The sequence below is a fragment of the Heliangelus exortis genome, chromosome 3 (assembly GCF_036169615.1).
Source record: "Heliangelus exortis chromosome 3, bHelExo1.hap1, whole genome shotgun sequence".
NCBI classification, from domain to species: domain Eukaryota; kingdom Metazoa; phylum Chordata; class Aves; order Apodiformes; family Trochilidae; genus Heliangelus; species Heliangelus exortis.
In genome coordinates this window covers 91,430,779-91,454,420 of record NC_092424.1, presented here as the reverse complement: position 1 = coordinate 91,454,420, position 23,642 = coordinate 91,430,779, and the positions used below count along the sequence as shown (strand labels likewise).

General features: G+C 40.6%; 1 protein-coding gene across 5 annotated transcripts in view; it reads right to left on the bottom strand.

Annotated features, from left to right (window-relative positions):
- GCLC (glutamate-cysteine ligase catalytic subunit) overlaps nt 1-23,429 on the bottom strand; it is a 31,263-nt gene extending 7,834 nt beyond the window's left edge. Inside the window, exons 1-10 of one of the 5 annotated variants that reach the window (XM_071741724.1) lie at nt 23,127-23,429; nt 9,695-9,807; nt 8,176-8,358; nt 6,679-6,792; nt 5,878-5,936; nt 5,647-5,783; nt 2,968-3,042; nt 1,963-2,079; nt 981-1,119; nt 351-463 (exon numbers count right to left, since the gene is read on the bottom strand). In XM_071741724.1, the coding sequence (XP_071597825.1) occupies nt 351-463; nt 981-1,119; nt 1,963-2,079; nt 2,968-3,042; nt 5,647-5,783; nt 5,878-5,936; nt 6,679-6,792; nt 8,176-8,358; nt 9,695-9,807; nt 23,127-23,276 (1,200 nt within the window). In that variant the 5' untranslated portion in view covers nt 23,277-23,429. Of the gene's footprint in view, nt 1-350; nt 464-980; nt 1,120-1,962; nt 2,080-2,967; nt 3,043-5,646; nt 5,784-5,877; nt 5,937-6,678; nt 6,793-8,175; nt 8,359-9,694; nt 9,808-10,356; nt 10,390-12,799; nt 12,842-18,790; nt 18,854-22,043; nt 22,102-23,126 lie in introns of those variants that run through there. The other 4 variants (XM_071741729.1, XM_071741725.1, XM_071741726.1 and 1 more) reach the window with 4 other exon arrangements.
- Between the last annotated feature and the right edge of the window lie 213 nt (nt 23,430-23,642).

The following is a 23,642-nucleotide window of genomic DNA, read 5'->3' as shown; positions in this document are numbered from 1 at the left end:
TATTATTTCATAAAGCTGTATGAGAGAGACATTTATACAAAAACGTTATGCAAAACAGCTTTTAGGAAGCCATAAAAAGAAACAGTTCCCCATAACACTTATATAGTATAGGTTGGGATCTAAAGATCTTATTTGGTTTAAAGTATAGGCCACTGCCTTCTCTTGAATAAATGATAAAGCAAATAAATAAATGTGCTTATAACTGTGAAGTAATAAGCCAAAGAGATAGATAAAGCAAAAAATTCAGAAAAAAGTTCTTAGTTAATATAGCCATTCTCAAATTAAATAGTACTACAAAGAACAGGCATTTTATGTATATATTTATTAAATTCCTCTAAATCAGACACAACCTCAAAATGGTCGGATTCATTTGCATCATCTAGATGTATTTTCTCCTCAAACAAAGTCAACGGGTCTCGAATGAATAAGTGTGCAATATGCTGTGCCAAAAGGTGGTCAATACCTACAAAATGAAAGTTCAAACAAACAATTCACACATAGCAAAGCAGGCTCTAGGAGATTATTTGTTTTACAAAACTGAAAACATCCATCTCTGCAATACTACCTCAACCCACCACATCACATCCTGTTAAGAGTCTAAATGATGACTTCAGGAAGGAAGGAAACGATTAAGGAGAAAAACTAAAAATAAAAAAGAACAGATTCCTGTTTGAAAACAGCAGCGAGTATCCTGTTTTCTGATGTACCTCTGTGCCATGTTTCCTGAAGTTCTGCCCTCTCCATAAAGATAAAACATTAATGCATCAAACACTGATCTTCTCAAGCTGGAATTAGGGACAGTTTCCATTACACATGAAAACTCTACAAAAACTCTCAAGACCAAGATGAACGGATACTTCCTGAGAAGGAGTCACTCTGAGGGATGTACAATGATTGAAAAGCAAGAATGCAAACGTAAAATATTGCCAACACACTGCAAGCATAACTCTTAACCTGCTCATAACGAAGCAAACACTTACCTTCCTTTATTAGGTGCTCGTAGATATCTTTGTCTATTGTCAAATCAATGTCATTGTATTTCTCACCACATTCAGATAGATAACTGTCTATGGAATCATATCTGGATTTACTGATTCTATAATGGTTGTTCTTCAGTGGCTATATAATTTAAGAATACAATATTTTAACAGCTTGTTAACAATGTTATCTACGTTTTGCTCACTAATGACACTTATGTGAGAATTATTATCCTGTTTCTAAAAACCCTGCAGCCTCAATTAAAATTATTCACAGCACAAGTCTTAAATAGATTTAACAGAAAGCAATCTTGGAATTATGATTATTTTGTTTGCAGATGTATGTATCAGAGCAAAAAAACCAGTCATCACACACTGACCAGAACTCTCTAAAAGCAGAAATATACCATCACCCCAAGTATCTGGAAAGCATTATTATACCTACTGCAACACATACCAGTACAGTTCCACTATGTGCATATTGTTAGAGATGCTCTTAAAACGTTCAAAAATATTTCTAGTAGATTTTTTAAAATTTTTCTTTCTATAATCTTGTAAGTGCTTTGAATGCCAATTCCTGGTTAGACAACGTCCTTAAGATCAAGTTCTGACAACTGGCTTTATTTATTCATGTATATACTACTGGATTACTCAGCAGCGCCTGCTATTTAATTCAAAGCAATTTTTGCTATTTTGGCTCAAGCACAGACTGGAAAGTTTCATCACAGAGGGACCTTTTTTAACAAGCTGTGGAGGAGTGAGAGCAAAGCTCTACTGGGATTCCACACCTAACTAAAAATATGTATTTGCTAATATAAGCTATACAACCAGGATAAATGTTTGCATTACCTCTGCAATATTTACCACAAAGACTGTAATATTCCCTCATTATGGATTCTGAGGAGCACAAGCAGAATTTGATACTAACGTAGATTTAATTTTTTTCCCTGGAAAATCACAGAAACCTACTACTAGCAGTACTTACCTCTAGCCCTCTCTCTTCCCGTGTTCGATCATCGACAGATGCAGAGATTACTCCCCAGCGACAGTCGATATCAGACACGTAGCCTCTGTAGAATGGAGATGCAGCACTCAATGCCATCTAAAATAAATCAGCCTGATGTGAAAACAAAGGACATGCCAAGGAACAAAAAGCAACATACAACCCCACTGTAAAGTGAAATTTGCTGGACCAGAAGTAACTGAAGCATCTACTCCAGTGTAACGTACAGCTGAAGCCCATAAAACCACAAATTTCTAACCGGGACCTCTAGAGAATGCCTGGATGAAGGGTTAGTGTTAGTGAAGTGGTATCTGACACTCTCCAAATTTATTAGTACTACAGAGCAGCATTTAAGGAACACAAAGATGACAGAGGCAAGAACCAATTTCATGACAAATTACCAAATATTCTGCTTGCACACTTCCAAACTCCAGAAGTTCACTTGGCGACAGGTTTGTTTATTTTTGTTTGGCCAAGCACCTTAGTGACACAGCTTCAACATACCTGGCTGAGAACAGATTCTGCTTACCACCTACACCAGACCAACAGTTTGTTTTTATAATCCCTGTTTACAACCACATGCTTACAAAAGGGACCGGTTTCAAAACTGCAAGCAGAAACCATTTATAACACCAGATTTAAAATAAATAACCAGAGTTAAAATAAACAACATGTTCTAAGGAGCAAGCTTGTGTCATTTTAGTAAAAAACTGCCTGATATCTACTTCTACAACTATTTAACACACGTCTCATGCATACGGAAAGGAGGCCAAAAGGAGAAGAAACAAACATCATCTGCTTTGCAGTGTCATTTGGATATGAAATAAATCAGTGTTCATACAACAACCTAGCAACAGACTGACACTTTTCTCAGAGTGCCAAATTTATGATTAGCATTCTGTTTTTTCTTTAATTTAGATGTTATTTTTTTATATGTGTTGGTTTCCACACAATGAAGAGCTGATGTGACAGAAGTCCATTACTTACCACAATGGGGCAGATTGTGGCTAGCTGATCATAGAGATACCTTGCTTCAGAAATGCTGCAAGCCTGGAATGTTACCTGTTGGAAGAAGCACAGTTGCTATCACAGCTTGTATAATCATAGTGTGATCAGAGTCCTCCTGGATTTGGAATCAATGATACAATAAACTTATTATGATACCATAAATTTTAATGGTTTCTCGTTTATTTTTTTGTGAGTTCTTCCCCCAGCCTCCAATTCTTAGGCAAATTTTGGCCCCCAAATGCATGGCAGCATTTAAATCATAAGCATCCTTCCACACCGCTTCGATGTTCATTAAAAGATTTCAGACCACAATGCTTTGGCTGTGAGGCTAAATATACAAATACTTGACAGAACCAAAGAAAACTGAGTTAACATCTACAGTAAACATGGGTCAGCAATGCACCTTCAGGAAACAAGCCAGGAACCTACTTAAAACAATAGTCAAATTACTGTACAAGTAACATTTGTTTTACATGACAACTAATCTTGTTTCAAGGAACATGTCAAGATGCCTTCCTTTGATCCTGCAAACCTGTGAAAAGTAAGTATCCTTATGTCCACTGTACTTTTTTTTTTTTTCCATTAAGATAAGAAGAGTCCAGTTTTGCCTGCATTAGAGGCCAGAAAAAAGGCACAGTAAAAGAGCAGCACTGTAACACAGTACACCAGGTTACAGCTCTAAATCACCATCACTGCTTGTTGGCCTGAGGAATACCAGCTAAACAGATTTTCCTTTTCCAAGGATTATAATTAAGAGAATCCCACAAAACATGCAGGTTCTTCTCAGTCTGCCACTGAAGACCAATCAAACCCCAAGCAAGCCATAAAAGAAATCAACCAAGCAAAACTTCTTTCAAAAAAACTCCTGAGTTCACTGGTATGCTCAGGGGTGGATTTATTATTTTTTGTGGGTGTGTGTGTGTAAGAGGACTATTGGATTTGTTTGTGCTTGTTTCTCTTTATAAATCTGCAGCCAACATTCACTAAAACATGCCAAGTTAGAAAAAAAGTCTATGGCAGACAAAATCCTTTTTCTGTGTCTATCCTTCAAGTGGCTGCCAGAACAATAAAAACAAACTGCTCTCTGAAAAGACAAGACTAATTTTCTTGCAGAGAGGCAGCTAAGCAAAGTATCCCATCACTAATTCTGGACTTCAAGCACTAGGGAGCCTGCCCTGGGGAGGGGGTCAAGACACCTACATTCTTTCACCTGACACAGCGATGTGCACTTTCCCTTCCCCTTTTACATTTAATTCCTGGTTTCTGCTAGCCTTGTTTTCATTCTCTATTTGATGGTTACAAAACTATAAACTTTGTATTCATTAGTCAAGAATGGAGAACAGTAAAATGGCATTCTATGCAAAGGAATTTAACACACTTCTAATCAAGTTCACACAATGACTGAATGGTAAGGATATATTTTATCTATTGGTCTTACATAGAAAAGAGATGGTATAAAATCGACCACATCAAACCTAACACCTTGTAAAACCCTGCAGTGTTACTTACATGCACTTTACTACTTTATCAGCTTCTCTCTTATGTCCCTTAGTAACAAGAAATCATACTTAGCTGCTGCAAGAACATTGTACCTATTCAGCTTTTACACTGTACCAATCTCAAAGGGAAGTGCTTTGAATAGGGTTATTTCTGCCACTGTAAAACAAGAGCCTGGAGAATTTCCTTTTATCCCCTAGACACTTAGCACTAGCATCTTCCTAGCTCTGTTTCCCAGGTGGCAGTAGCAACAGGAAGATTTTATCAACAAATAACACTGCTATTACCTAGCATCAGCTCCTAGCATCAGGTTACTATAATAGAGAAACATTTAAAACAAACAGATATGTAAAGGATTAAAGAACTCCCAAGATACAGCACGTGGATTTAAAGAGAGGATAACAGTAAGATAACAGTAGCCTAGACAAATTAAATGAAAATAAAACAAAGTGATCATGCATTAATAGGAAAAACCAGAAGTAAAATCATCTCCCAGCAGGTAGTAACAGAAGACAGCTACCCATGGTAGGTTCATGGTACAAGCAGAGAGAAGATGACTTAGCAGATAGTTGAAAATATTTAAGAATGATAAATTCCATACAGGAATTCAAGCTGTTTGTAAATTATGTAAAATTACACAAAGGAGAAAGCTACTTATTTTTAAAGATATCTCAATGACTTTTTGTCACTCCTTGCTTTTGCTGTTCTAAGAACAGGGAAGATGGGAAAAATTTCCAAGTGAGAAACTAAAATAACCCATGTGCTGCTACAAAACAGCTAAGTTTTCATTTCTACATAGTCCATTGGTCATGCCTGAAAGAAGAACGGAGTGGAAGATGAACTGCCATACTTCAAAAATGGAGCTCCAGAAGGTTCTTGATCAAATGGGGTTTTGACCAGTTCAAGACACCCTTTCAGCAAGGCATCTGATCACATTTGAACACTAGCACAAAACAAACATAATGCAAAAAAACACACATGGAGTTTAATACTACCCTCCAAGTACAAGATTGCATTTGTTGTTTTATTTCCCCTTTTGCTAGTCTGAAAATACATCAGTTGAATTAAACTACATAAATTAGATACAAGATAAGTCTTAATAAAGGGGAGCACTCAGGGAAGACAACATTCAGTAATATGTTAAAAACAAATGCATTTTACCTGAAGACAACAGTTTCCCATTCCAAAACCCATAGCATCCATGTATATATAGTCTGGCTTAGCTGCCTTAGCTGCTTCTCCATCATCATTAGGAAATGTTTCAATAAATGGTGAAGGTGTGTTCTTATCTTTAAATACTGTGTGGAAAAATGCAGGTACTCAGTAACATTAGACTGCATTAAATTGAACAATTAATTTGAAAAATAAAAAAGATAGACTGAGTTTACTCACTGGGTACATTTATCACAACCTTCTCTCCTCTTCGGTGCCGAATGTTTCTGGTCAGTGTACTACAACAAAAAAAAAAAGTTTGCTGAATATCTGAAAGCTGCTCTTTATGCAACTGTTTTTGGAGCTAGGTTTTCAGCAATTCTCAGGGTTTCAGAGCCTCAACTCTCTAATTATTTAAAGCATTTTCCTTTAGGACAGGTATTTTCCTAGTTTAAGAGGGACTCTAACAGATGCAACATTTTTTCTTCAGGTAAAGTCAGTCGTATTTTGATGGACTTCACAGTACGATGCTGATGGAATAGCCAGAAGTGAAAGGCTACTGACCTGAAGGACAGAAGGGCAAGTGAAAAGGTAAGCTTTGTTTTTAAAGAGAATTATTTGCATTCTCCAGAGTCTCACCTTACAATGAAAACCCCTCTCAAACTATACAAGTAGTTCAATGCTGTGCTCCATTTCAGAGTAACTCGGGCAAGTTACTGAGTACAATGAGATGTTGTGACATAGCTGAGCAAGAGATGGATTAACTGTGATGGGAGTGGTTACCCATGGGATTTCACACGAGAACCAATTTTGCAGAAGCATAATCAACACCTTTTGCCCCATAACAGCATGAACTACTATATAAAGTTACCTGAACTTAACAGCTTGTTTTATTAAATCCCTTTGACAGATAATACACCATAGCTGCAAGAACTAGCCACACAGCTCTCTACTCCAAGAATGTATGTAAATTGTATGCCTATGATATTTAGGCAGAGAAAAATATTCAGCTTCTCATTCACACTACCTAGATATCCTTACCTAAATCTAGGATGTTTATTGATGGCTTCATCTGGAAAAAAGAGGGATTTTGAAGCTCCTCCTTCTATAGGTGTTGGTTTATATTCTGGCAGCGTAAACCCAGGACACCCCAACCTACAGAACACAACAATGAGAACCAAATTGTAACAAAGACAGCCTGTGACTTTAAAATGATCAGAATTCTAGCAGATGAATAAAAAGAGATTAAAAAAAAACCAAACAAAAAAATCACTTGTACCCACCATGAGTATTTCTGAAATTCATTCCAAGAGTGCTACCTACACGTGAAGAATTGCCAAAATGAGGTCTTTAAACAGTTGCCATTACAAAGTCAGCACTTGCCAACAACCAGCTTCCCTGATGGTTAAAGCAGATATTTCCTGTTTTAATATTTTTTATTATTTCATTTTACTTTAAAAACTCCACTCCATCATTAGACAGTAAACACAGACCTTTTCAGTGGCTGAAGCAGGAAACTTCACAGTACCATGCAGAGTACACACACATTTTAGTGTATTAGCACCTGTCATACTCTGACACTTAGCTGCATTCTGTGCCTTAAGCAGGTTCTCTAGAGGGTGAAGGCTAACATTGACTGTTGAAGTCATTTATCCAGCTCTGCTCTCAACAATCTCTAAAACCTACCCCTGTTTAAAAAAACATACTTAACCAAATCTTTTGGTAGTTTCAAGTGATACACACATCAAATCTCACAGTGGTTTGTGGTTTTAGAACTCTGATGAAACCCATGAGGGAAACATAACAAGCAAGAAAAATTTTGAGCCATTACTGTATGAGATACAAACCACTATGGTGAGCTGCTTCTCTTCTACTGCAGAATTGGTTTTTTTTACTATTTGAAGCATAACTATCTTCATTCATCTGAACTGACCAGGCCAGCTAGAATAAACATAATAAATCCCTGCCAGTTTATTTTCTTCAAGAGTCTCTCTGCAACAATACAGATAAGAAAATCTACCTTTTGTAAAGGTGTTATGAACGCAGGAGAAGTGCTTTCTAGATTCAATAAGTACAGTATTATAGAAATTTTAAGTCTTCATTTGGTAAGGATAATCACATTCTAGTTCTACTGTGTGTTTCAAGCCACCTAAAGTTTGCATATGCTTCAGCAAAGAAGTAGGTTAGCTGTGTTTTACAAAACTGCTATTTGTAAAGGTCAAAGGTTGCAAAATAGGTAAAGAGAAATCTTTTGTATATGATTTGCCACATCAATTCAAAATGGTATTCTAATCTATATACAATACATTATGTTACAAATGTCCAGGTATATTACAAAATTATCACAGACTAGAAGTAACTTATAAAAACATGAAATCATACAAGATGCTTATTAGTTTGTCTATTTGCAATCAGAATCTTAGGAAACAAATGGAAGTCAAAAGTTGAATCATTGCACAGTTTATGTATATGCAATAAAGAGGAAAAACATTTAAGGAAAATAGGAAATGCGGCTTTACAATTCAACAACCATCTCACCTTGGAAATGATGTCACAGTGCAAACAGCCTCATTTTCTTTGAGCACAGAAGCAGCCTCTTGCCTTCTTTTCCTCATGTTGTCTTGCACAGTGTTGAATTCAGACATGGTTCCCCCATATGGCTGTCCAGGTGTCCCTTCAATCATATAGCTTCCATATTCTGGTCGCCAAAGTGTTGGGTGGCTATGACAGAAGAATAGCATTGTTTAAATATTTCTGCAGCTTCAAGAAATATGGGATTATTTGCAAGGCTTTCAGAATTGAATGCAGCTTGCAAGAAAAATCTCCTAAATTTGACTACTCAGTGGAGCAACACAACATACCTTCCAATGTACGTCACAGCCAGCAGGCAGTGAAAAGAAATTAAGGCACAGTTTGGCAGCAAGCAGTGTTGCTGTATAGTGCAGTAAGCAGGATTTCCCTGTACCAAACTACAATCACCTTTAGTATCTGTCTCAAGCTTTGTTTCTTGTGCCTTTAACTAAAAATGGAAAAGATAGCACCTTCAACTGCTTTCATAGTGTAAGGCAAGGCAAAAGTTATGCTCAGTTTCTTCTTTCTTTTGATTGTGAATACCCAGTCCTGTTTCACAAATTTGTCAGGTTAATAAACGCAATGAATTTTTAGTGCACCGAGACACTCTTGAAAAGCAATCTTTCCCATCTCTCTGTGAAGCCATGCCATCTCCATGGAGCACACTCTACCAGAAGCAGAGCCACATCTCCACTACTGTTCTTCTGGCAGTAAAGGTTTGGAGCCTAACAGCAAAGGTATCCTTCTTGCAGGTTTTCAATAGTCTTTCTATTAAAGAAGACACACAGGGAACCTGTGGTGCAAGACAAGGTGAAGGTACCTAGAAATAAGAAGACAGGCCCAAGGCACAAACCTGTGAGCTGTGACCTGCTTTTGACTCTGTTTGGCGAAAACACTTTGCTGTCTCTGATCTCATTTCTCTGCTGCCATTGATTAAAAGGTAGTTTGCAATTCTCTGGCTAGCTGAAATTGGTATATAATTATTCCCCAAAACTGCATCTGAGAGGATGTGGAAGAACTTCCCTGCCCTGTCCTTACATCTGCCTTCCTCATTCTGCCAAAAATGGGAGAGTTCTTTTAGAGACAGCAGGATTCCCTCTAGAGCATTCACAGACTACTGATGTCAGAGACACAGAGGCAAGTGCATAAACACAGCCTTTAGAGGTCAGGGAAGGTCTAGTACCAAATTATTGTGTAGGCAAAGACACAAAAACAGCAAGACAAAGCAAATCTCCAAATGGCATATTCTATGGGCTCACCATTACATTCTTCTTTTTTTCCAGGCATAACACAGAAGGTGCATGATGTGCCTGCAAGTGTGCTCAAATCTTTCACTTCCTGCACCCCAGATCTATCTGAAAATATCGCTCTCTGCGGCTCACAGTTTTACTGACAGCAGACCTGAAAGTTAATCCAGGTTTACAAAACTGTGCACTTATCATAACAGGAGGGGAAAAAAACAAAGACACAGGAAACAGCTACTCACTTGGGGTTTACCTTCTCTCCCTTGTCTTGCAGTGTTTGAAGAACTTCTTCACCACAAAGCACCAAGCGCACTTTCTTGTTCTCATGGTCAAATTTTACTAACATATATTCCACCTTGTAAATAATAAAAACAAAATAAACAATTACATGATAAGATTTTGTTCAGACACAAAGACATTGGCACATAATTTTAAGAAGCAATTGAAATAGAAGTTCAGACTGAACTTTAGAGAAGCTTAAAAACCATCACTAACTATGAACACAGTAAATAATACTGAAGAAGATAGCTGCACACTTATTTGTGAATAAAGAATTGCATTTGAAGGCCTTGAAACTGGCCTTAATTTTCCCCCTCATTCCCACAACTGTGGCTGTTTCACAAAAAGATTCCTCAGTCTGTATTTGTCTCACTACTTCTCAAAGAAAAAAAAAAAGACCCTCATGCAAATTATTACCCACAAACATCTTTCTGTCATCCTGTGAGTTAGTCTCTTCTGCTGCTGACAAAAAAAAAAAACAAACCACAAAACTAAAACCTAAACAACATCCACAACACCAAAAAGAGTCATTTTACAAACAAGACGTCTATTTACAACCATCTCTTGTTGGGACCATTTATCACTAGCAGGACAGAGCCTCATTTAAAGGACATGGAAAGCTTACGGTTGATACAGACAGCATCAGTCCAGCTATTAACACATTCCAGCTCTTGGCACAGCACAAGGAGTTTCCAACCCTTCTTCATTCAGCTTTCCTTCCCCCGCTGCCTAGCAGTGCACCTTGCCCCAGGACTTCTGTCTCTTTGCCCCTGTACCTGCTCCAGGCTGTGACCTACAGTCTCTCCTGGTGACACACCAGTAGAGAACTTGACCCAGCAAGATACTAACAGCAGTGGTGCCAATGTTGCCTACCAGCACTGGAGAATATTGTTTTCTTAAAAAGATTATCTGAAAGCAGCCAAATCTGGAACACCCTGACATCAAACTTTCTAATCTGCATGCATATTTGCTATCAAAGCTCCCATTAAGACTTTTAGACAGCTACTTGGTGCAGCAACCCAACACCCACCTGGACCTCATAGCCCTTCAGTACTTACTGATATAATCTATTTGCCATTTGGCAGGGGATGCTTTGTGATGTTCTGGAAAGCATGAAAGACAAAACAGCACACGAGTGCGATGTACTGGCTACCAAGTAAAAGCTGAGGCTGTACATGGAAATGCATCACAAGGGTGATGCATTGAAATCACAAGGGATTGATGATTGAAAAGCCCTGGCTGGACTAGCAGTGATACACAGTACCTTGTGTAGGAGGCTCTCAATCTGCTGCCTCCAGACTCTCACACCTCATCTAATACAAACATCATCCTGTAGTTAAAAATTCAGGCTGCAATCTATAGATAGAATTTGTCAGAGGTTTCACACCGTGCTCCTCGGTTTTGTTTTCTGACACTGCCTAAAAACACATCCACTGGTACTTACCAAACGCCCCTGCTCCAGCCCCAGGAGTTCAGATTCATGCAAGATGCTGATCTTAAAATCTCAGCATACCAACTCATGGGGACTTCTATTAAGTACACTAGTCTGATGTGGATAGGAGACCAGCTGGCCACTGACACATGGAACTTGTGCAGGTTTCCCAGCACATTGCAAGTGGATTTGTCGGTTTCATTTTTGGGCTTCATTCTTTGGTTGCTTCAGTGTTCATGGAAGAGTTACTGCTAACTAATGTAACAACAAATACAATCCCCTGTTGGGATTTCCTATTAAATCACAAGCAGCATTATCCAAGAGAGTTTGTAATTCTACAGAATCTGATTAGACACAAACTCTGGGGGGATTCATTTAGCTGTTCTTTGTATTTTTTAAGAGCAAGTTTTAATCTCCTAGAGAAAAATAATGCTTACTGGCTTCTGTAAAAGACAGCATTTCTTTGTGTGTTTTGTATGTATTATGCCACAATAACCTACTTGAGATAATTAACCCATTTACTTGCTATCTAGAACCAGTCTCTGCAATGACACTTGACCCAAGACTACTGGCAACAAAAAAGGATTTCTCTCACACCTTCCCATTTCCTACCATGAGCCCTACATTAGCTCCTCCTGCTTTGGAAAAGCATTAAACTCATCCAGTTCTAGCCTGAACTAGAGGAAGTACCCAAGTGTACAGTGCTCTGAGACACCAAGACAGATACATCAAGCCCATCACATGCCTGGCCTCCCACCAGACTGCCTGTGTGGTCCAGCAGCAGAGGAGAGGCTAAGGAACTGCAGCTGCCTTTGAGAGACCTCGAAGTTTATCCACCATTACTTGATGTTACTGTGATTAACCTACTGTCCTAAAAATCCCTCTCCAAATGAAACTGCAGTGAGCTGATGGTGTGAACTCTGCACCTGCCTATAAGCTATATTACAACTTTTACAAGAAAATAAGTAAAAAGTGTAAAAGAAACACTACACCAAGAAGGCAAAACCAAAGAAATAAAAATGTTTCATAACCCAAGTGCAGTAGTGAATACAGTGCATTTATGCATCTAGCTTTAGAAACAAATACTAATCATGCCTCCAGAAACATTGACTAAATCTTCAAAGCTGTCTTAACACACAGAAGATCTGCCATTAATTTTAATGAGAAAAGAAAAAGTCCTTCAGACAGCTGCCAATGTTTCCAAGTAACCCACAGAGTATCTCATCAACAGAGGGACTGGCTGAATGGGCATTCTTAAAGAATTTAATTTAAGCTCATCAAAAGATTTAGCCTACAGCTAGAGACAGAGAAACAAATTCAGAGTTCACACACTGTTACACTTCAGGCTCATCATTTACAGGCCTCTCACATGTTCTGTCTACAATAAAATTCAAAGAATTGCAGCCAAGCTGAAAGCATCAGAACTCCTGGCAGAGCTTCAAGTGTCCAAAATATGTGGCATTTCACTCAACATTCATAATTCATCATTTTCCAAGCTCTTTACAGTTCACTTTTCTCTCTAATTTTAAGAAGGCTCCCCAGCAAGCAGCAAAACACCTGTGAGGCTGGAAAGCACACCATGCCATGGCAAGAAGGGTGGCCACTTTGGATCTGTGTGTCCAGCCACTGTTCTCACCCTGCAGCAAACCCCACGCATCTCCATCCCTCGGCCAGCACATCCTGCAGGGCTGTCGAGGATGAGGAGGCCTCCCAGCTTCTCCCTGCAGACAGACACACAGCACTGCTTCAGGGGACAAACCTCTCTGATCAGTCCAGACCTGCATGAAATGGAGAAGTGGGTTGGTACCTTACCAGAGGAAGGAACACCAACTTGGCCAGCAATGTTGCAAAGCAAAGCTGTAAATATACACAAACACAGACTGAGCAAGCTTAATAATAATAATAAAAAAATAAACAACTTTCCAAGTTAAATGCCTTAAAAGAAGCAAATAAATTCTCACTTAGAGCAAATAGTCTCAGTATCAACTCATGAGCCAACATTCTTTACAGACTTCTATCTTCTCAGCTACAGACTTGCAACATATCTGCATCTACAGAGTACTTGGCATCCCAGCTCTGTTCCACTGCCATATCTTCTAGGAAAGATCTATGTTCTATTCACTTGCCAGCAGGACAGCACCTGGAATGGCATTACTTCACCTGTTGCAATTATTCCTCACGGTTGGCTACCAAGAAAATGTCAGGATTTTGAAAATTCTTTCATGTTGTTTCTGCAAATGCAACCACAAAGTGAGACCTTGAAGCCCCTCAGCTGGTGAGCAGCCAAACCACTCTCCATGCATTAAGCCAAAATGGTTGTGCTGGACTTGCCTAGTGGTGAAGTGGAGGACGATAGCTGTCTGGAAATGGTAAGCATGTCTGAAATTGTGTTTCAGTGTCTGAGTTATTTGACCATAATTGCATATTATTTCTGCATACAGCACACTACTTAAAAAGGAAGACATATCAGGCAAGTGAATCTTGTAGCAGTTCTAAAGACCAATGAGAACTGAAATGGACATACAGCCTACGTATGAAAATATTTGTCTTGGCAGTGGTCTGCTTTCCAGTATCAAACCCCTTCCTCACATACTCAAATAACACCATCATGCTGAGCATGCTAGGAACAAACACTATGTACTGGCTCAGAGTAAAGCCTCCGCTCCAGAGCTGGTTAAAATCCTTTTAACATTCAAAGTATTTGCCACAGTATGTCTGCATATGAAAACATGGCTAAACACAGAGTCTGGATTTTCATACTCTCAGAAGTAAGGTGCTGAAAATTATACAATAGAGGAAAATAGTTTAAGAAGAATGACCCAAGCAGAACCTTTTCTGAGAGGAAAGCAACATGAGTCTTTACACTCTCTACCTATGAAAAACGGTTCCCTGTGCACACGTTTTACCACATTTGTGATCATCCATCTCAGCTGTGGATGCCCCATCATTGGAAGCATCCAAGGTCAAGTTGGATGGGACTTTGAGCAACCCATTGTACTGGAAATGTTTTTGCCCACGAAAGAAGTGTTTGACTAGGTGATCTTCAAATGTCCCTTCCAACCCAAATCTCTCTGTGATTCTACAAAAATTTACAGGTCATGGACAAATCACAAACTCACTGAACACCACTATTCCTCAAGATTAATAATATTGGTTTCTTTCTCCTTTCACGGAGCAAATATTGCCACATGTACCTGGAGCAATTGCTAGCCCTCTACTTACAGATCCTTGCCTCAGGCCAGGAGCTTTAAGAGAAATTTTAAATTTTTCCTAAACACACAAGGAGGTCCTGTGGCTTTTGTTTACTAATACCAAAAACCACTAAAACCCTTAACAAATATATCTGCATGAAAATATTTATATGTATACAGTAGAAAATGAAATTTAAGTAAACTTTCTTCTCAAGAGCATCACAGAAACAAAACTAATTTCACTAGTTATTAAGCTCCATTATGGCAGAAAAAGCAGTTCCCTCACACATTTATTGGTCATTTAATGCATCATTAATGTGTCATTAAAGTTACAGTCTACAGGACAAATTTTTAATAATCTAACTTTTCATTAAAGACTCTTTGCCACAACCTCCAGTGTTAAGAGACAAAAAGCAGATTTTTTTTTCTGTACAGACACATACTTCTGATGGCTGTAGAGCACAATACTCCAGAATTTTTTTTTAAATCCAGTAATTTTTCCATCACTGCTGTGATAAAATATGGAGCTACAGTAAAAACCAGCTGGTAACAGACCTTTAATGAGAGGTTTGCTGGCCCATAAAGGCAAGTCTTAGCTTGAGGGAGCAAAGGGCTCCAGAACCTGGTTACCCCATTTCTAGCCAGCAAGACCCCAGCCCAGATTGAGCACTGGCATGAGGCAGAATATTTCCATGCTCACAAGGTTATTATGGGTACTGCACATCACAGCAATAATTGCAGTAATCTACTAAGAACGCAAAATCAAGATTCAAAAATATTTCCCAGAATGCTTCATTTTGATCAAGATTAGAAGTGGTCAGTCCAGTGAACAAAGCACCATCTCTAGCTCTATACAAAGATTACTTGCAGACACCAGGCCCTAAAACCAAAACACAGTTGTTTCATATAACACCAACAACAAGCAAATACATTAAGAACTTCTCTGCTACATTGAAGATAACCACAGATAAAGAAAACACGGAGGATGCAGGGGCTCTGACTGCAGTTAACAGAGCCAGTGATGTGCTCCTGCCTGCTCCTCTTTCACATGCTGACATCAGGACTGCAGATTTTCTTCTTTTCATGTGATACTACATGACTAGGGGATATCTGTGCTGTACATACCACAAACTGGGAAGCAGGTTTATTGAAAACTAAAATCTAGAGGTTATAATCACTTGCATGCTTCTGAAGATCAAGATGTGGTGCTTTAGAGAACAAAGTCTCTGCATTGTGACAGCTGCACTATGTAACACCTGAAGTAATACTATAAAAAGGCTGGGATAACGTTAATTTTAGATTTTTGGAGCAAAGACAACTTTAAGACATTCACTTATGAATTTTTAGACTGAAAGAAGAAAAGAACAAGTATTTTTGGCACAACTGTATTTGCTATTCCCCACGGGCTATATGTTTTCATAGACTAGCAAAAGACCATTTATTTAAATGTGAAACAAGATGGTGCAGGCTTCTAAGTTGCGTCTTGCATCAGAAAGAATTGAAAAAACAAACAAGCAAGCTAGCAAACAACATCAACAACATCTTTCCTGTACTCATTCTTCTGACTCACCCTTTCTCATACCATTAAGCAAAATAATGTGTCTGCACAGCAAGGAGAAAAGGAAGTCCTGTGACAAAAGAGGAATAACGTTGAAGCAATAGACAACAATCTCATGACAAGATCACAGCAATTCACTTGACTTCCAGAACAGAGTATTTCACTGTGAACAGAATACATCTCTATCAGAAAAAGACAAACAGCAGGTAATTTTTTTCTTACTAAGATCAGGAAGGAGGAAATCAATGCATACCATGGGATCTGGTTGCTAATTATAACAAACTGTAGCTTGTTAAGGAAATAAAACAGCAACACCCCCCACCTCCAAACTGGTTTCTATGAATTGCAAAATTAGCTTTTGAAAATGCATCTCACTATAAATTATAGCAATCCCTGCATTATCACATGCATAACACATACAGTGGCAAAGCTCACGGGTAGGTCAGTGATCCTGCACTACAACCTACACCTATCTTATCACCTGGCCATGGACAAATTGAGCGGGAGGAGGCTGAAGCAAAATAATCAGTCACTGGAGAAGTTAACACATCATGCACATTTTGATAGCTCATGGCTTTAGATATAATTCAGTTTAAACTTTCCCTGACATGAGGACTAAAGTCAGGCAGAAAAAGTAGCTTCATGACTCTCAGGCAAAGCATCCAGAGAAGGAATACACAAGGAGACTGTAGAAGAAAACCTATTTTCAATATTCATACACATATATTAGTGTACTCATTTTAGAGGTTGCAGAAATACAATTGAGGCTGCCAAACAGCATGAGCTGATGCATTAACATCATACCTTTAGACCCTGCCCCAGAAACACCACTATAATAAATATCAGGTGCAGTTACACAAGGTATTAAGGAAACACTGAATCTATTTGTTCACAAATAACATCACTGCCCCTTTACTTAGCAAAATAAAGCTCAGGAAGGATGAAGGAGCAGACAGGTGACAAATAACCAAATCATTCAGGAGTGCTGCCTCCCCCCATGCCGCAAGGGGACGAATACATCGATTAAGTCAGCTCCCATTCAGATGCATCCACACATGCTGCCTCTGGCAAGGGGCCATCATGAGGAGTTTCTGCATGAAAGAAATTCAAAACCACATTCTGTTTATGGAATTTTGCTGGGTGAGGGAGAGACTAAATATGATTGTCTTAAAATGACAAGAGCTCAAATGTGAAAAACAGTTTTGTAAAACTTCAGGCTACATTAGCTTTATTATAAGCATGAGATTCCCAGGAAAAGCTTTTAAACAAAGCAATTTCTGCTTGCCAGTTTAATGCAGCAGTTTGTACCAAATGAGCATGTGAGATCATCATAATATTGATAATGAGCCTGTATGATGACTTGGCTGAATTCTTGAATTCTTTTTTAAAGAGATTATTGAAGTCAGGAAATACAACAATTACTTTTTTGTGATTCTGATTTACAACATAAAGTAAAAAGCTAGTTTAAAAATTTCAGATGAACTTTAAAGAAGCCTATGTGTCACTTGACAGTTACGTAAGTGGTTTGGACAGAGGGTTGAGCATCTTACAGCACGTGGAGCTTAAAGAAACCATAACCCATAATAAACTGTCTATTCTCATCCTCCATGTAAGTGTCTATCTCTGCTTCAAAGGTATTCTGTGGCATCTTGCTCCACAGGACATCTAGGATTCGTAAGGTAAGTAATTATCTTAAAAGGACATCTGCTGCTTTTCTGTTCCAGTAAGTTAGCCACATTTACTGTAAAATGAGGAAAGAATACCACCTTCCCTATACACCATGATGCTCTCTGAACTTACTGCTTCTTTTATCAGTCACAGTCCTTTCTTATCTTCAATTAGAACACTGCTGCACACATGTATCTGAGACTCTCACTAAGCCTCACTGATACCTTTCAGAGGAGAGATGACAAGAACTTCATCTGTGTATTTTAGGGATAGCAGTTGTGCTGATTTTATGCACTGGGTAAGCTAGCCCTGCTAGTATTAAACAATGCCCTAGACTTTGTTCCTGGTCTTAGATGTGTGACAGACAAACAGGAGCCTCAGACTGGGTGCATCTGAACCCAAACTCATTTCCTTAGGATGCAGCAATTATTTTACCATCCTAAAGTTCTGCAGACTGTAATGCAAAATCACCAACTGTACCATTTACACATGGCTATTGCCCTAAAAAACCCAAATCAAAACAAAAAAACACGCAGCTAGAAAAATGCAAGAAGACATTAACGACATAGCAGGGCCCTGGAAAAAATAATTCACCTTCTAATCAGAAGCAAAACCTTTGGGACATTCTGGAAGGAACCTTTGGCCTCTCTTCGTGCAGCATCTGAAAAGGGCTGCTCCAGCTGTTGCAGAAGGAAGTGCTGAGCAGTCAGTGTTCATTTTTGTTCCCATTCTATTTATTCATATGGTATAAATAAAAAAACCCTAATGTATAAGGATGAGAATGAATCAAGAGTATGGAAGAAAAATCAAGAGAAGGTTAAAAAAATATTAAAAAGCACCGGCACAAAAGTTATGTCATGGAATTATGTCAGGAAGACTTCAACTTGCAACCAGTGCAGTGGAACATTTTTCACACTGCCTCATACAATTCATTATCAAACCTGTTTTAAAGGCCTCCAAATTTCACTTCAAGTCTGCATGAAGAAAACAACTTTCTAAAAGCTGAAGGTATTTCTTATGTGCTACATCCCAACACTAACAGGAACAAGACTCGAAAGTACCAACAGGGTCATTATGTCCAATCCCACTAAACAAGGCTCGGCAAGTCAGATTACAATGTCACTCAAATACACCTCAAAGTAAAACTGTCATGTTCTGCCCATGCTCACTTTTCCAACTCTCCTTCTGAGTGGATCTCCCTCCAGCACACCTTTCTTGACATTTTCATATGCTGAAGCAGCTCTTCCTTACACTTCATTGTTTCTTTGCCCCCACCAAGTTTCCTTCTCCAACTCCTCTTCCTTCTACCATTTCCTCCCAGTCCAGATAGGCGTTCAGCCTGGAGAGCAACCAACCTGTCTCATTTTGCAGGACAAGCCACAGAAAAACTTAATCAAATATTACATGTATGAATACATGTGCACATGTAGTTATGCACCGTGTGCCACAACTCATACTCTTAAATGCATACTCAGCACAAAGCAATGGCAATAAGCCGAGCCAAGGGCCTGTCATTCCACTTGTCTGATCCGAGTGCCCACATTAAGCTGCAAAGTGAAATTTAAGCAACATCCGTCAGCTAGAGGAATGCAATCAGCAGATGAGAGGCACTGAACAGCACAGGAGATTGGTAATGCACTGGCACAGAAGAGAGCTTTCTGGGATAAAAGCTTGGAAGCAGTAGAATAGGCTTTGCCTTACTCTCAAAACCCCTTTAAAACTCTTTTGGTACCACTAACATCTGCCAAGCTGCACAGACTAATTGTCTCACATAGCACCTACTAAACCTACTGGAGTTTCAAAACACAGTACCAAAAAGTTGCAGGCTTTTGCATATGCTGCACAAAAACCCCAAAACAAAACAAATGTAATGACCTCTACTCTGCAAATCTAAAGACAAGCATATATTGTTGGATGGGAAAGGAAGCTGAAAGCACAAGGAAACCATGAGACTACTGTTTAGCATCATAGAGTCTCATCAGCAGATCTAACTGTTGCCCAACTTTTGTGGGCATTAAGGCAAGGATACTAAAGGGAGGTCTGATGAGGAATAATGAGATAGTTCAGTGTTTTGAACTTTATACAGTCAGAAGTCAAGCGTAAACAGGCAGATCAAAATGTCAGTTTTAAATGAGGCAGAAGGATGATTAAGAGGCAAAGGACATTTACCTGCAAATGCAGATTCAAGGAGACTTTTAGAATTATTTTTTTTCAGCAAATCTTATTTTCTGCAAACTCACATCTGTAGGCCTTTTTTTGTTTTTACCATGGCAAAGACTTCATGGTTGTAGAAAAGAGAGCTAAAAAAAACCTGTCCCAAAAGAGACAACAGGTGTTTGGTAAACCCTTTGGTTCTATTAACCCTGCAAGCAAGAAGATAGCTGACTTTTGAAGAGACAGCAAAATCAGTGTTTTGACCTTTTCAGCCCTTTACTCAGGAGAGGAGGGCAACACTAGGGAGTAATACTCTGCAATTCAAGCTGTGATGCTGCCTCTCTTCCTTCAACAAATGCCACTGTTCTGATCCATTAGCACTTTGCCTCAACCCTTTTGCCTGGCACCCAAGAAACAGAACTTGTATGACGATTCCCCACAGATTCATTCCCTGGGGCAACACAGAATGGAGTTCCTAGGAGGTTACAAGCACCCCAAGTGGACCACCACAGCTCTTATTATGAGTCTTACAATGCACACTGTGGAGTCCTGATGAAAACAGATCCAAAGCAAAGGCTGGTTGTCAAATATGGGATTTCTTTTTCACAGTGGGATCAGTTAGATGGAGAAAAACTTCACAGCATTTGCATCTGCTTTCAAAGAAAAACCCAGTATGTGCTAAGGAAGTTGTGCTGTTATGGCTTTTTTTTTCTCCTTATAAGAATTCCTTAAAAATGAAGTAAAAAAACCCAACACAACACTTTCTGCCAAACACTGTTTCAAAAACATCTCTCAAATACAAAACCAATTTTGTTTATTCTGATTTAATCTCTACCACTAGGTGAAGGCTGTTATTTTCATTCTTGATTTGTATCTTCAAGAGGTCTTTTCAGGCAATAAAACTCCCTTGGGCTATGACTTTATACATGAAGGTCAAAGTGCACAAAAGGCTTTTTCTGAAAACTGTTCAACTAGTCAGTTGATTCACCTAAATTGCATGCAAATGTGGCACCATTTTTTAATAACTAGGTATTTAAGAAGCTAAATAGAAAACAAATTTACTGCATTTTCCACTAGTCTACCTACACCACATATAATTTCAGAAGTTATGGAGGCAGTTGTGGTTTTGTGCTTGCACAAAAGCAGACTGGCAACATGTATCTGGTAACATCAGCATACTCCTAAATGCTGCACCATGTAAAAAAAAAAAAAAAACCCAAAAAAAAGTAATAGAATAAAATTAAGATAGGTTGTCCAAACTTAGATTACTACCATTTTCTAAAGTCAGAGGTAGATGATGAACTGTGTTACCTGATCTCTGAACATTCAGAGGCATTTCAAATACATCTTACTTATCAAAAACTTGGCAGTAAGCATATTGCTCTTAGAATTCTGCCCCTAGCCACACTGGGCATGACAAAAAAAATTGTTAACTTCATTAAACATAATGCACTACCATTTATCAAGCATAAATACTTTCCCTGGGATAATCCCAATGCAAAAGGAAGATGAAGGCTCCTTTGGTGCAGTCTTACCATACTGCTAAGCTTACCAAGTGACCAGCTGCTGGGCACTGCAGGGCCAGTTCTGCTTGCCTCTTTCCTCCTAATGTTCCTGCTACTTTCCTCATGTTCAACAGAACTTGTCAGATCTCTCAGTGAAACAGCAGAACCTCTGCTGAGAAAATGAAGCACCCTAGAAAATTGAATGGGAGAAGAGTTTTCTGCTGATTTGACTTCTTGAACTCACGTAGCTGGTAATGACACAAGGAAGGCAGAAGAAACATGAGCCTGAAGCAAGAGGAGGGAAGCTGAACCAGCCCCAGTTACCTTGTGAGACCTTACCCTGAGAAAACAAGGACAACTAAAACATAACACCCACTGGAAAATGAGTGCCCCATCCTAAAGATTAAAGAGAAAACCCTCAAGCTATGTCTCAGAGCAACGGGGAGACACTATCTATATTCCTGAATTTAAGACCGTGACTCTGTTTTGTAATCGTAATGTCAGTCACACAAAAGATGTAGGAAATAAGAGAAATTAGACAGGGATAAATAGATACAAGTATATTTACATTTCTTCAATCCACACCACTCTGGCTGCAAAACCCTGCAGTGTAGACAACATACACTGGCAGCATCATTCCCTTCAGTGGACAGATTTTCGTGACCAAACCCCTACACACACCTTTTGAAAGCAGGTCCTATGCTTGCCTTGCTCAGTTATGTTATGCATGACAGCAGCTCCTGAGAAGAACAGACTTTAAGAGACAAGATCTCTCAAGGTACATAAAGGGAACAGCATTTTTACCTGGCAAAGGGTATCTGTGGACAGCTACTGTTACCACCTGGACAAAGTTTTCTAACAAACGCCTTTGCTGTTCAGAAAGGAAATGGCCACGAGACAGAGATGGGATGGCCAAAGTCCCACACTGCTCACTTTCAACTCTGCTCTTCAACATCCCTGCAGTCACATCACAGACACCCGCAAGCAAAAAACGTCAGACCACAGCAATATGGTTACGGATGGCACCTAGCGTGACATAGGCAAAGCTGCTCCCTGTTTCCAGGAAAAGTTGGGATCCTCAGAAAATCCTACTAATCAATACTCTCTTCCTCCCAGATTGCTGTCAGTCTGAGGCACAATTTAGCACGGGTTTGCACGGCAACACAGGTAACATCTGCGGCTCACGTTACTGTGTCCTCGGACACAAAGCACCTGTAGCAAAGTTCAAGTCAGGGTCGGAGTGAGTGATCATCCTGACGCTTGCTGAAAAGGCAGGCTGGCTGGTGCTGGACGCCTGGGTAAAGCAAGGCTTGGTGGGTCCCTCTCCAAAGAGGAAAGCCAGGACCACGGAAAGCCAGCTGCCACGCCGGGCTCAGCAGCCCATCTCCGCTCCCTGCTTCCCTCGTTCACCTCCCAAACACAGATAGCACCTTGCAGCTCAGATGTACACATGCTTGAATCGGCCCTCACTTCACCGAAAAGAAACAAACACCCAGGGACGAGCAGGCATCCCGGCTCCCGGGCATGCAGCTCCCGAGGGGCTGCTCAGGCGGAGCTACGGACGGAAGCACTGAAAGTTGTTTTAGCGTTTTAAAACCACACGTAATGCCGAGGTAAGCGTGCTGCGCAACCGGAGGCGGCGATTGAGCCAGACTATGTGTGTATGGAAAACAAAGCCCCGCCGGGCCGCCTAAACTTTCCCCTCTCGCCGAGCAGCCGCGGCCGAGCGGCCGGACCCGCTACCGAGCACGGCGGCGGGCAGGGTCGGTCAGGGCCCGGCCCGGGCCGCACCGCAGCGCACGCCCCACCACCGCAGCACCTGCGCCCGGGTGGCGGAGGCCGCGGCAAGGCCAGAGCAGGCCGTGCCGGTCCGTCCTGGGGTCTCACCTCGTCGCCCCACTTAAGGACGTCCTTGTGGCGGTCGCGCAGGGCGCGGTAGATGTGGAGGAACTGGAGGATGCCGTGCTTCCGCACGTGCTCCGCGTACCGCCGCGTCTCCTCCCAGCTCAGCGGCGAGCCCTGCGACAGCAGCCCCATGCCGGCCGGCGGCGGAGCGGACCTGCGGCACCGGGAAGGCAGCGGAGGCGAGCGGAGCCTGCGCGGCGCTGGGTGCGCTCTGCGCCGCGGCAGCGGCGGCGGCGGGAGCCGAGCCCGGCGCCACGCGTGACGGCGGCGGCGCGTCAGGCCGTGACTCAGCACTTTCCGCCGGTAGGCTCCGCCCACGGCTCCCCTCCGCTCCGCTCCCCCGGCCGGGGCTCCCTGCCTAGCGGCTTGAGGCGCTGCCTGGCGGCGGGGTGGACTGGGGAGGCAACTACTCGCCCACCCCTCGGCTCCCCGGGAGGTGGGCGGGCAGGAGGCGCCTCGGGAAAAGCAAACGCCGGCGAAACCGCGGCTCTTCCAGCG